Raw genomic sequence first — 13,909 nt, forward strand, 5'->3', positions numbered from 1 at the left:
ACGGCTGGGATTCTGCGCTTGGACCAGTTTTATGGCTCTGTGCAGAGGAAGTGGAGATCTGCCTCAGGGGGTTACCCCAGGTTGTCAGGAGTGCTTTCAGGGCACATAGGAACGTAAATATTTAACCTTTTAGATGCAGTTTAATTTATTTTGTTTTGTTTTGTTGTGTTTAATATGTCGATTACTAATGTGACAATTAACTCAACATAACATAAAATAAAATGTTGTGCTAATCTTGCCATTTTTAAAGTCTTCTCTTACTTTGATATGTAACCTGTAGAGGATGAACAAATAATATATTATCTGCCTGCATGAATGAGCAAATGAAATGAAAACATTGGGAATATGTTCTATAAATGCATTAACAAAAAAGGGGAAAAAAAGCTCATAAAAAATATTGTTTAATCATCTCCAACTGTTGGCTCAAGCAATGTTGTAACCATTTTACCTTTTTCAAATATTGCTGGTAATAATAATGGGAAGAATAATATTTTATTGTTTGTGATTTCAGATATAGTGCATGAGAACCTGAAGATGGGCTCAGATGGAGAGAGTGACCAGGCCTCGGGGACCTCTTCAGACGAGATCCAGTCTCCCACAGGAGTCTGTCTGAGGAACAGGATGCACAGACGCATTTCTATGGAGGTAACAAACATTAAATTACACACACTTGAGCTCTGAAAGACTTCATTCATTCTTATACTTGACTTTGTACAGCCAAAATGTGTTGGCCAATTTGAGAACATCACTGGTTAGTAGCAAACCCAAATGTGAATACCTTTTTAAAAGGTAAAAAGCTACAATTACAAAAGGCCTGTGTAATGATTAAAATATATATCTGCCTCCCCTCATGTTTGGACGTAGGAGGTAAACTGGGGCTCAGGGAGAGCTGTTGGCTTGTGAAGGCACTCTTTGTCTGGAGCAGATCCTGATGATGTCCTCTGGGATCTTCTACTGTTGTAAAGACACGGTCCATCATGAAAAACAGCTGTAAACCCTGTCTACAGCCTCAACATCTTCACTCTGAGGGAATGGGATACAAGTTCATCTAAAACAATATATAGGAAATTTAGGAAGCCATTTTCAGTATGAGCTACTTTTATTTTATTTTTTAATTTAACATTTTAACATTTTCTAAAAGGGGGTCGAAAAAGGTAAACTTGCCCATCTTGCTTTTATTCAATTACAGGCATTTTTATTGCTAAAAATCTCTTGCTGTGAATGGGCTCACCTCAACACAGATCTGACCTGTAAACTTGGCTTGGGGGCATCACTTGCTTGTCTCTGTTGAGACGGATAATTTCCATGCCATTTTGTGGAACATTCCAGGCAATTCCAGCAATAACATAAAAACGAGCAGGAGGCAGACTTGGAAAAATATATATTTTGAATTGTTATTTCATTTTACTGTTTGACTCTGGAAGGTCAGTTCCCACTTTAAACCCCAAACTAAAATTTCCCCTTGAACCAATTCCAGTTTCTCGTTCGCACTCACTGAAAATGTAATGTAGTCCAAAAGTAAGTGGCTAAAATTCTGCAGAGTAGGAGAAAATGTATTGGCTGAGATGCCCCAAGGATCCAGTAATTTCCACAAACTCAGCAAATTCAATATGAAATGGAGGGTAAAAGACCAGCTTTAGTTTTATGGACAAACTTAAGCTGCATTTGTGCACCATATCCTCAAAATGTATGAAGGTCCCATTTTTAAGATCCCATGGCTACTTGCGAAACAATTAGTACAGAACAATGAATGACGTTTAAATAATTACAATCTACAGCAATATACAGCTTTTAAATATATACTTAAATTATGTTTTATTTCTTTAAATATTCTCAACCAAAAAATAATGAATGAAAAACGTTCAAACAGTTTCCGCAACTTCCCTGATTTCATTGCATTACCTTAATTATTTGCCTGTATTGACCCATGGCTCACACACGCACGCACACACACACACACACACACACACACACACACACACACACACACACACACTGATTGACTACATGGAGGTGGAGGGCTGTGCTGCCGTGGTCTTTGAAGCAGGTGAAGTACATAATGACTCTCGCGCTAGAGGAGGTTAAGGCCAAAGTGGGACATCGATTACTGACTTCAAAACGCTCTCGGAGGCTTAGCTACTGCGGTGTTACTTTGATCAATAAAGCTGTGTTTTAAGGAGGAAGTTCACATAATTAAAACGTTGGGTGTTGTCAGAATTCTGTTGGTTCTGGTTTGTGGAGGTTCATTTCTGTAATTATTTGGTCTCTTCACATGAAACAAAAGTTAATCTCTTTATTATGTTTGTCTGTGTAAATGTTCCACAGTCCATTTTCTTAAAGATTATACAGTAAAGTCTTCACACAATGTTTTATTTCTATTGAGCACTCTCTGATTACAATTATGTGTATGATTAATGTTATAAATTCAAGATGCAGTTGAGTCCACATTATACTCTGGTCATGGCGTAATTGACTATGACTCATAACTGCTAATATAGTAATTGGTAATTAACCAATTGCATTCATATTAATCTAGTTGCCATTGATATCATAAAACAAAATGTTTTCATCTCAATTCAGTCGGTAGAAGGTTAAATAATGTAACACAACACAGGACAGACAATGACTTCTATTTATATTGATCCAAACTTGACTCCAGTGTATTTTTATACCTCTCATCCTTGTTCTCCCACTCCAAACAGACAGTTCATTCCTCTGGGCTCGGCTGACTTATTCCTAGAATAGATCTATCATAACAACAGCATGTTGTCGATAACCAATGATAATAAGCACTCCTGACATACAGTGAGGAAAATACGTATTTGAACACCCAGCGATTTTGCAAGTTGTCACACTTATACATTTTAGAGGTGCATTTCCACAGTTAGAGACAGAACAAAACAAAACAAAAAAGGGAATTCACACTGTATGATTTTTAAATAATTTATTTGTATGTCATTGCTGCAAAAAAGTATTTGAACACCTGAGAAAAGCGATGCTAATATGTGGTACAGAAGCCTTTGTTTACAATTATAGAGGTCAAACGTTTCCTGTTTCCCTCCAGGTTTGCTCACACTTCAGCAGGGATTTTGGCCCACTCCTCCACACAGATCTTCTCAGGTTTTGGGGCTGTCGCTGGGCAACACAGAGTTTCAGCTCCCTCCAAAGATTTTCTACTGGATTTAGGTCTTGGGACTGGATAGGCCACTCCAGAACCTTGATACAGAGCCACTCCTGTGCTTCGGGTCATTGTATGCTGGAAGACGACACGACACGACACATCTTTAATACTCTGACTGAGGGAAGGAGTTTGTTACCAAATACATGGCCACATTCATTCTCTCCTTAATACAGAGCAGTCGTCCTGTCCACTGTGCAGAAAAGCACCCCCCAAAGCATGAGGTTTCCACCAGCATGCTTCACAGTAGGGATGGTGTTCTTGGGATGGTACTCATCCTTCTTCCTCCAAACATGACTCCTCTGCTGGACATTGGTCATTGGAAAACTTCAGACGGGCCTGTGCTGCCTTAAGCAGGGGAACCTTCCTTTTTACCCTCCATTTTAAACCATGACGGCCTAGTGTATTACCTTTGAAACTGTGGTCCCAGCTCTATTCAGGTCGTTGACTAGCTCCTCCCTCCCTGATTCCTCACCTTTCTAATTATCATTGATACTCCACCAGATCTTTCATGGGGACCCAGTCCAAGGGAGATTGACAATCATCTTTAGCCTCTTCCATGTTCTAACAATTGCTTTTTTCACCAAGCTGCTTGCCAATTGCCTCTTAGCCCTTTCCAGACTCATCTCCGGTGTCTTTTGACAGCTCTTTGGTCTTGCCCATGGCAGTAGTTGGAGTCTGACTGATTGTGGGTGGAAAGTTGTCTTTATGCAGCTAACGAGCTCAAACTGGTGCTACTAATTTAGATAATTGGAGAAGAGGTGGACTTTTTAAAGGCAGACTAACATGTATTTGAGAGCCAGAATTCTTGCTGATTGGCTGGTCTTCAAATACTTATTTGCAGCAATAACCTACAAATAAATTATTTAGAAATCATACATTGTGATGTCCGGACCCCAATGATTTCTAAGTGGGTCTAACTTCCAAAATATTCTCAAATACTTTTCCTCACTGTAATACAATGCAAATTATGAATATCTAGCATTTTAAAATTATTTGAATGCAGAATATTAATCTGGATTTGAGTGGTTAACAATTGCAGGATTTAATTGCATATACAGCCTAGTTTAACTAACTCGTGTATGACATAACATGTACATTTCATACTGGTTTTGAGAAATATGAATTAAGATGATAAATCTGCCATTGGCTTTCTTAACCCATTGGAAGAGTCAAACATTTGGAAACAAGTCAATTGATCTGGATGTGTAAATCAAATCTAAAATGGCCAAATCCACAGAAATATTTCATTTTATGATTCATCTAAATCAACATTCTTTCTCTATATGGATAGATGGAGCCACTGTCACGCTCCATGTATTTTTACCCTGCTGGAGTCTTTGGCTGATGTGTCTCTATGGGAGGACTGGAGGAGATGGTTATTTTAAACAGAAAGTACACACGTCTGAATTGCTCTCTGCAGAAAATAACAGCTATTAAGCGACACAAGCCACATACAGCTGCTTGGCAATGCATTGTCACTGAAAGGTTTCTGGTTTGATGCCTACTTCTGTTTTATTAGGATCCCCATTAGCTGCCCATTTAATGTACGCTAGTCTTCCTGCTGCGTCCTTTGCCATTACATAAATCAAATGAGCAATACATTTCGAAATATATAAAAACATACAGTTGAGTTCTAGTTACCTATGCAAGAAAGGTAATAAGACAGAATATTGAAATAATTGCAATAATTGTTCATGTAAAAGGAAGTTTAAGATCACCACCTAGTGCCCATTTAGTCTGATAGCTGTGACTATTTTCAACAAAAAGTAGTAAGCAGTTTTAAGTATAATGCATTACAAATAAATAAAATAAGCTGTAGATGCATTATTTTGCTGACTGTCGGCTATGAGAGGCATTAGAGCGACACTGATCTTGCATGAGCAGAAGAACGGTCCTGGCAGCTTTGTTCTGAGCCAACTGTAATCTGTGAAGCTTTTTGGGGGATACGGACGACCATATGACTGGGCAATACTCTAGATGACACAAGACAAGAGATTGTATGACTTGCTCATCGACAGGTGTGGATATTCATGAGCAAGACACTTCACCCATCTTAATTGAAAATGAATTTTTCTGAATCAGACAAATGGTGAATAAAAGACAGACGACTAACTGGCATCTGACCTAGGACTTCGACAAGAACTAACAATAACCAGGTCTAAACTATTTTGTTTCATTTTTATTTAAAAGGGACAGAACAAAGACCACAGTTAAATTCCCAAATGCATGAAGGCTAATTTGCAGTCTTAATCAAGTGGCTACCTCCTGGATAATAGCATCCTGAAGGAAAGCGAGGCCAATTTGACAGAACACGCAGACACTAAAACAAAAGAAACTGTAAATCTGAAGCTATTTCTCCTGCGAGTTCCGGTTGAGTCCATAGTGGTGCCTCAGGGTGAAGGTTTAATGAGCCATAGCAGTGTTCCCCTGGAGGTAGAGCTATTGTCCCGGGAAAGGCTAAAAATGATCTGTAAGGAGAGATGTGCATACCTACAGAATCTCCAAGGACATGCGATTACCGAGCTCGAGTCGTTTTGTTCTTTGTGTGATTTTTATGCAACAGTCACATGAGGTTTGTTTTCACATCGCATCAGGTCTGGCCTTTAGCTTTGCATCGTTTTTTAGGCCAGTTTCCCTCTTTTGTGGATACATCAAATATGATCTGAAGACTGCAGACAGGCCATGATGTGATACTAATACAATCTTAAACACTGCCAGTCACACTTGTGGATAAGAAATGCGAGTCTTCACCTCCAGGAAAGCTGCATGTACAGCAGTCAATTATGAAGTCGTTTTTGATTAATATCGAGGTTTAAAATGAGCAACGCACCTAGAAAAGTTTAACATGACTTATTTAAATGAGATTTCTTCGCTGTGTGTTTGTAGGACCTGAACAAACGCCTGTCCCTGCCCGCCGACATTCGGATCCCGGATGGATATCTGGAGAAACTTCAGCTGAGCAGCCCACCCTTTGACCAGCCGCTGAGCCGGCGGTCACGGCGAGCGTCTCTGGTCCGTACGCCCCTTGTGTGTCTCTGTATCTTCGTTCTGGGTCTCGCCACATCGGCCTGTTGCCATGGAAACTGCATTTAGGAGCGGGATTGATTGAGTCTGGAATCAAGCTTTTTTTTTTTTGTCTTGTAAACCTAACATGTATTGTAATTATAAAACCCTTAGGCAGCAATGCTTGTGGAGTGGAGTTGTAAAAGTCCATCGCGTCCTTACAATAAATTGCCTTTTTCTTGATTTGTTTTTCTTCAGTCTGAGATCGGATTTGGAAAGTTGGAGACTTACATCAAGCTAGACAAACTGGGAGAGGTAAGAGATGGATTAAAGTATATTAAGAGTATTCTGTTCACATAAGGTTTAATAACTTGATGCTTAAACTTAAATGCTTAACTTAAATGCCATGTTCTCAGGGAACCTATGCCACAGTGTTCAAAGGGCGCAGTAAACTCACAGACAACCTGGTGGCGCTAAAGGAGATACGACTGGAACATGAAGAAGGGGCGCCCTGCACGGCCATCAGAGAAGGTGGGGTCTCCTATTCCAAAAGTCATATGCATTAGCAGTGTTGGGAAGTAACTCAAATACTTCTACAGGATATTAAATGCGAGTAGCCGTATTCTGGTACAGTTACTCTTTCATTTGGTGATATTCAGAATAAAGTAACCTTCCTAAAATCAGAGGAATACATCATGACATTCAAGCACACAATTTAGGTTTCAAACTGCACGGAAACAGTGAGGAAAAAACAGTGTGCCATTTAGTGATGAAGGTTCTTTTATCTAACACATAAATGCGCAGCAAACAGTGAAGCAAAAAGAAAAAAGCTGTTTTAATCCTGTCATGTTTTTACTCTATAATATAATGCATCAACATGGAAGTATTCAAACTGTTCAAAATACAGTACTCTTATAAGACTAAGTAGCAGAATGCATTACAAAATACATTTCCTTGCAGGTGTTCAGTATTCTGCAGTATTCATAACACTGCGCATTAGCTATAATGAGACTTAACAGTGCTTTAATTACATTCTATACAACGGCTTTTGTAGTACGAGGTGTTTTGTCTTAACAATAACGTCTTCATCTGTTTTAATTTAGTGTCACTACTGAAGGACTTGAAACATGCCAACATCGTGACGTTACATGACATTGTCCACACAGAGAAGAGCCTCACACTCGTCTTTGAATACTTGGTAAGCATGTGATGTATTTGATTATAGTGTATTTGAAATCTGGCCATTTAATCTGATTTCTTTATTATTACACAACCAAAAAGACAAAATTAGCAACATTTAGCTTCGGGTGCATTGCAAATTTGCATATAATGTTTTCAGTCTTGTAATTGATTTAGCATGAAACTAAAACCAATACAAAGCTTAGTAGAAAGCTTTTCAGTTGCTGTTTCAAATGAATTGTATTATAAAGTGTGATTGTGGCTGAAAAAACAGTCCTACAAATGGTATTTCACCTGCACTACATAAATTAAGTATAATAAAATTTGATTTAAATTGTTGACCGACTGTGTGTTTAAAACCGTATTATTTCTTCAATACATAATATAGTTCCTTATAATCTTGTGTGCTTTTCAGGATAAGGATCTGAAGCAGTACATGGATGACTGTGGGAACATAATGAGCATGCACAATGTGAAAGTGAGACCCTCTTCTCTGTCATTACTCACTCTGTCCCCTGTAATCTTATGCAGTATCTCAACACTGCAGCAAAAACATTTCAAAGCTCTTGGAAATTTTCCTCTTATGCTTTTCTTCTTATGTATTTTTTCTCTTTTTTTTTTTTTTAGATTTTCTTGTTCCAGATCCTGCGAGGTCTGTCTTATTGTCACAAAAGGAAAGTCTTGCATAGAGATTTGAAGCCACAAAACCTGCTGATCAATGACAGAGGGGAGCTCAAACTGGCTGATTTTGGTAAGAAAAAACTAACTGTATTATTATTATAATTATACACTGCCTGACCAAAAAAAGGTTCTGTGTGGAAAAGATGTCGGTGTGTTTGAGACGGGTCAAATCATTGGAATTAAGCAGAGAAAACATCTAATGAGAAGCAGAAACTAATGTATTACAGATCTAAACCTCAGTGAGGGTGTTTGGGACGAGCTGGAGACGGCTTTGTGCAGCGGTCACTCTCACATCATCAATACAAGATCAATAGTGAAATAAATATTCTAATATTGCAGAAGCTCATTAAAACTATGGCAGGGTGAATGTGCGCTGTAATCAAAGCTAAAAGCCGTTCTACGACTTTCTGTGCAGCGGAGAAGACGAAGAGCAGTATTTGTAGACAGTAGGAATATTACCCAAGTTCCCCTGGCAGACTCTCGCAGAACCTGGCAGACTCGCGCAGACTCGCTCGCAGACCCTCGCGCAGACTTGCGCAGACTTGCGTAGACTCTCGCAGACTTGCGCAGACCTGCGTAGACTCTCGCAGACTCTCAGACCCTGGCAGACTCTTGCAGACCCTGGCAGACTCTTGCAGACCCTGGCAGACTCTTGCAGACCCTGGCAGACTCTTGCAGACCCTGGCAGACTCTCGCAGACCCTGGCAGACTCTCGCAGACTCTCGCAGACTCACGCAGACTCTCAGACCCTGGCAGACTCTCAGACCCTGGCAGACTCTTGCAGACCCTGGCAGACTCTTGCAGACCCTGGCAGACTCTTGCAGACCCTGGCAGACTCTCGCAGACCCTGGCAGACTCTCGCAGACTCTCGCGGACTCTCGCGGACTCTCGCGGACTCTCGCGGACTCTCGCGGACTCTCGCGGACCCTCGCGGACTCTCGCAGACCCTCCCAGACCCTCGCAGACCCTCGCAGACTCTCGCAGACTCTCGCAGACCCTCGCAGACCCTCGCAGACCCTCGCAGACCCTCGCAGACTCTCGCAGACTCTCGCATACTCTCGCAGACCCTCGCAGACCCTCGCAGACCCTCGCAGACTCTCGCAAATGCGCTTAATTTGTGACTCATTCAGAAGAACATTTATCCCTAAACCTGAAAACTCATACTTTTATTCATTAAATGTAACTTAACTGATATTTGCGGTTGAGACAAAACTTGATGCTTTCTCTTTAAGCACGTTGTCAAAGTGCTGATGTTGTTTATTTGGTGTTTTTTGGTAGGTTTGGCGAGGGCAAAGTCGGTGCCGACCAAAACGTACTCAAATGAAGTGGTGACTCTGTGGTACCGACCTCCTGACGTTTTACTGGGATCGTCAGAGTACTCCACACAGATCGATATGTGGTAGGCTGCATTTTGTTTTATGATTAGAAAGATTTTTGGAGAGATTACGGTTTAAAATTTTAATCAAAACAAAACACATTTAGTTTAGATTTATTTGATTCAGGATTTCTTTGATGAATTACATACTACTGTAGTCTTGAATTGGACCAATCCCAAAGACATAAAGATGAAACATTTATGTTTTAAATAGTGAGATATTCATATTATATTGACTGAAATGCTATGATTTTGGGTGGGTCATACCTTAATAGTATTTACAGTATAGCACTACATCAGTCATTCAGATGTGAAAGGAAACGACAAACCAAATCCTCCAGTTTTAGTTGCATAAGTATAATTTGAAACACGTTTCTTGTGATTTCAGGGGCGTTGGTTGTATTTTCTACGAGATGGCTGCAGGTCGGCCGTTGTTTCCTGGCTCCACAGTGGAAGACGAGCTTCACCTCATCTTTAGGTTACTGGGTAATTCAGTTTATGCCATTTTTGTCTCAATGAATCAATTCTATTATTGCTATTTTTATTATTATTGACAATTGTAAATCAACGTTTTCTACAGGCACGCCCACGGAAGAGAACTGGCCTGGAATCTCATCTATTGAAGAGTTTAAATCTTACAACTTTCCCAAATACAAGCCTCAGCTGATCATCAACCACGCTCCCAGGTGCGCCCCTGTCTCTCACCTGCCGTCAATCAGACTCAAACCCTCTGAAAAGTACAGTAAATACCTGGATATGATGTCATTCTGATTTTGGTATTTTGTGTGTCCAGGCTCGACGGTGAAGGCATTGAGCTATTACTGTCTTTCCTCAAAGTAAGTTTGAAAAAATCTGTTTGTTTTTTTAATGTCACAGAAGACTTTCTCAACGTCAATGTGTGTTTTTTGAATGTTTTTAGTATGAATCAAAGAAGAGGATTGCAGCTGAAGATGCCATGAAGCACTCGTACTTCAGACAGCTGGGAATGAGAGTCCACAACCTGCCTGAGAGTGAGCGCTTTATATATATATATATATATATATATATATATATATATATATATATATATATATATATATATATATATATATATATATATATATATATATAATAGTCGTGTTTATTGAAAATATACTTAAAACTAAACTATAGAGCTGTGCAGTTAATCACATTTAAAATTGTGATCGCTCTGTTCAGTTACAACAATGTGATGTCAAAAAAATACAATTGTTTACCTTCTGTTCAGAATGATTTGTAGTATATATCAGATCTTTGCTTTCTCTATAAGTTGGTAATTGTGATTTTAATTATGAGACAAATGATTATGACTTTTGCCATAATAGAACACCAACAGCCTCATAATCGGTATCTCTCTTTCAGTTGTTTCCATATTCACGTTGAAGGAGGTGCAGCTCCAGAGAGACCCAGGATATAGGAACAGTGCGTACACAGACTCAAGTAAGACTCTCACACAATCTTTATAATGTTTAATTATTGTCTTAACAATGTCTTAACAATGTCATTCCAAACAGGCCTGAATTATGATTAAATGCAAGACCAAACGGATACCAAATAGTATAAAACTCTGTATAAACTTGGTAGCCAGGACTAGCCTCAGTTATAGCAGAGCAAAAACACATAAAAAAGCACATATTAGATCTCTTCCTCTCACAAAATATAGATTGTTTTTGTGCAACAAATCTCTGCTGCTGCTAAACAAGTCGTCAGGGTAACACAGTGTGATTACAGTCGAGTTGGATTTAACTTTGACACAGCGATCGTGTTGTCATTTGGTTCCATTTTAATCCCACTCATTTGCAATGTGTAACCTTGTATTTTTGATCAAAGTACATGTATATTTTGGCGTTTAATCAGAAAGTATTGTTCTCTTTCACAGACAACAAGATCAACCGGAGACAGAGCATGTTGTTTTAAAGATCTCCCTTCTTCATATCATCCTGGACCAACTTGTGTCGCATGAGCCCAGCTGCCCTCTACTGTTCCTTCTCAGTACTACACACGAGTACCCCCCTGTACCACAATGCACACACACACGCATGCACACAGATACTCACTTTATTTATTGGGATGGGGTCAAATTGCTGCTAAAATACTACTGTTTGTATTTAACAAACTTTGTGCGTGAACATGATGTGAACTGTCGGTTTACTATTGTCCTGCTCCTACACTGATCTATGAGGTTCATTTTGATTTTTGACGCTGTGATCCAAGTTGTTGTTTATTGTTGTCGTTGCTTGGAAACAGTTTCTCCATTTTGTTAAATATGTAAATGGATATGATATATATATTTCAATTGTATGCTTTTTCTCCGAGCTTCCGTGACTGAACTCTGAACCACGTTTCCAGGTGAAAGGCTAAAGAGGACAGGACTCTTCTTCATGTTGTAATTTAAAATAAGGTTATTTTGAACCGTGGATGTTTCATTTGTGTGTTCAACATTTCATCATGGACTCTATACTGGCCTCTGGAGGACAATTGTTGCAATTGCAATGATGAAATGAACATATTAAGTGATTTATTTTTTTTGATACAGGGATGTGGTACTTGTTTATAGGTGTACATAGTAGGTTTAGTCATGCACAAGTGAAGTCTGGGGGGTAAAAACAAACACAGACGACAAATTAAAAGGTTAAAAAAGTCTCTGAATGCACATGTTGTATGGAGACTGAACTAGTTTCAATAATATATGCCAAAATTATTCCTGCAGTGCAATTCAATGAGGCCCAAACAGATACATCCGCCGATTAGGAATTGTTCTGTTATTGTGAAAAGCAACCATGTCTGCCACTAGTCCAGACTTGTTTGGTAACCTTACCTATATTCAAGTACCACATACAATCCCAGTTTTCTATTATATAATGATTTTTTTGTGGGATCATTGGTAGAACATAGCACACTCCATCTAAAAGTTGCAATGGGACCAAATCTAAAAAAGAAGAAGAGGAAACAGGAAGTCCACAGTCCTCCCTTCAAACTTCAGAAAATGCCAGGACTTTGTTGCTTTTGTTTTTTGTTTTTTAAATGCAAGTTGCGCATATTTTTTTTGGTCCGAAATCTCACTGCAGTAACTCCTAACTTGCACTCAATGTTTTGTTCTCTTTTGAATCAGGGACTGAAGGTTACCCGGCAGTATTAAGTCAGTTTTGAGCTCTCCTTTTAATACGATGCGTCTTTGTGGCATGGATCTCTCAAAAAGGGAGGGGCAGGGGATCAAAATGTTATTAAAAAAAGGTTTAGTATTTTTCACTTTTACATTAATCCTGAACTGCTCGGAAATCTCCCTTTACAGCAAATCGTATGAGAAAAATCTCTTCAAATCATGATGAAATGTTGTTTTTGTTTAATGGCCAGGATGTATTTATGAATTGGCGTTGTGGGTGCAGAAATGTATGGCTTTTTGATTTGTCCAATGCCTGTCGTATAAGCTACAACACATTTTCTATGCAGTTTGAAAAATGGTGCAAATATGTTGCCTGTAATGTTTTAACTGATGGGCACCTGGCCAGTTTCAAAACTTCAAGTTAAAGTTCTCATGGCAAATTTGTTCGAACTATGAAAAAATGTCTGCGACTAAGCTTTAGCTACTCAATTTAAAAAAAAAAAACAAAAAAAAATGCAGTTTGTGAATTATTTAAAAAAAAAAAAATTATAACTTGCCATATTTGCTGATCACAAGAAAAAGCTTGACATTTAAAAAATAAATAGGCCTGCATACACATTTATGGATTTCAGAGTGATGAAAAATAAGTTGCCATAGCAATTAAAGGTTTACAACAAAATGGTGAAATGGCCTCAAAAGGCCCATAACGATAAGCTGAAACCCACAAATATAGTTTTGAAATGTTGAAACTGAAAAGCACACCAGATATTGATGGTCTACATAGATACTATTTTTGTACAAAAATCTAGATTTTTTTTATCATGGGTAACCAAAATGAATGAAAGAAACTTGAGATTTTTCCATTGTAGCTATCATTTATTTATATTTGAGTTGAGTAGCAAAAATGCACAAGTGAATTGAAAAAACAATTTAACTCATAGTTCATCACTTAATTTATGTCAATCCTCTATTTTTATTTGAGCAGTAACATGCATTAAAGGAGATTTCTGCAGCAGTTTCCTCATGTTTTTCCTTGCAAACTGAATTTTCAGATGTTGGACAAACGGTATTGGTGTGAACTCGATGCAATGTGAGTGAATGGTTGTTTCTAATGCATGGGAAGCCTGCTGTTGTGACACTGAGCTGGTGGTAAATTGTGTGACTTTTTACTGGAACTATTTATTTCTCATAACCATCTAAAGTAAATTTAATCTGTTTCATAAACTCCCTCGTGTTGTGGTCATTTTTTGGGTGATTGGGTAAGATAAATGAATTGCAAGAAAGATTGTATATAAAAAAAAAAAGGTTGGAGAAGCGGTTGAGGTGAGTTGTGTGAATAAATATTGAACTCAAATGTGTATAGCAAGAA

At 38.7% G+C, this 13,909-nt stretch overlaps 1 protein-coding gene across 3 annotated transcripts in view; it reads left to right on the plus strand.

The window, feature by feature from the left end:
* cdk17 (cyclin dependent kinase 17) overlaps positions 1-13,764 on the plus strand; it is a 49,253-nt gene extending 35,489 nt beyond the window's left edge. For all 3 annotated transcript variants that reach the window (XM_072454979.1, XM_072454980.1, XM_072454981.1), the window contains exons 4-17: positions 512-645; positions 6,068-6,193; positions 6,443-6,499; positions 6,601-6,715; positions 7,288-7,382; positions 7,779-7,841; positions 7,991-8,114; positions 9,323-9,443; positions 9,808-9,905; positions 10,000-10,105; positions 10,213-10,255; positions 10,339-10,429; positions 10,800-10,877; positions 11,317-13,764. In XM_072454979.1, the coding sequence (XP_072311080.1) occupies positions 512-645; positions 6,068-6,193; positions 6,443-6,499; positions 6,601-6,715; positions 7,288-7,382; positions 7,779-7,841; positions 7,991-8,114; positions 9,323-9,443; positions 9,808-9,905; positions 10,000-10,105; positions 10,213-10,255; positions 10,339-10,429; positions 10,800-10,877; positions 11,317-11,354 (1,289 nt within the window). In that variant the 3' untranslated portion in view covers positions 11,355-13,764. The remainder of the gene's footprint in view (positions 1-511; positions 646-6,067; positions 6,194-6,442; positions 6,500-6,600; positions 6,716-7,287; positions 7,383-7,778; positions 7,842-7,990; positions 8,115-9,322; positions 9,444-9,807; positions 9,906-9,999; positions 10,106-10,212; positions 10,256-10,338; positions 10,430-10,799; positions 10,878-11,316) is intronic.
* Positions 13,765-13,909: the final 145 nt, after the last annotated feature.

Source organism: Eucyclogobius newberryi, unplaced genomic scaffold (assembly GCF_026437365.1).
Source record: "Eucyclogobius newberryi isolate DKJ021-1_F unplaced genomic scaffold, fEucNew1.0.hap1 SCAF_2, whole genome shotgun sequence".
In the NCBI taxonomy this organism is placed as follows: Eukaryota; Metazoa; Chordata; class Actinopteri; order Gobiiformes; family Gobiidae; genus Eucyclogobius; species Eucyclogobius newberryi.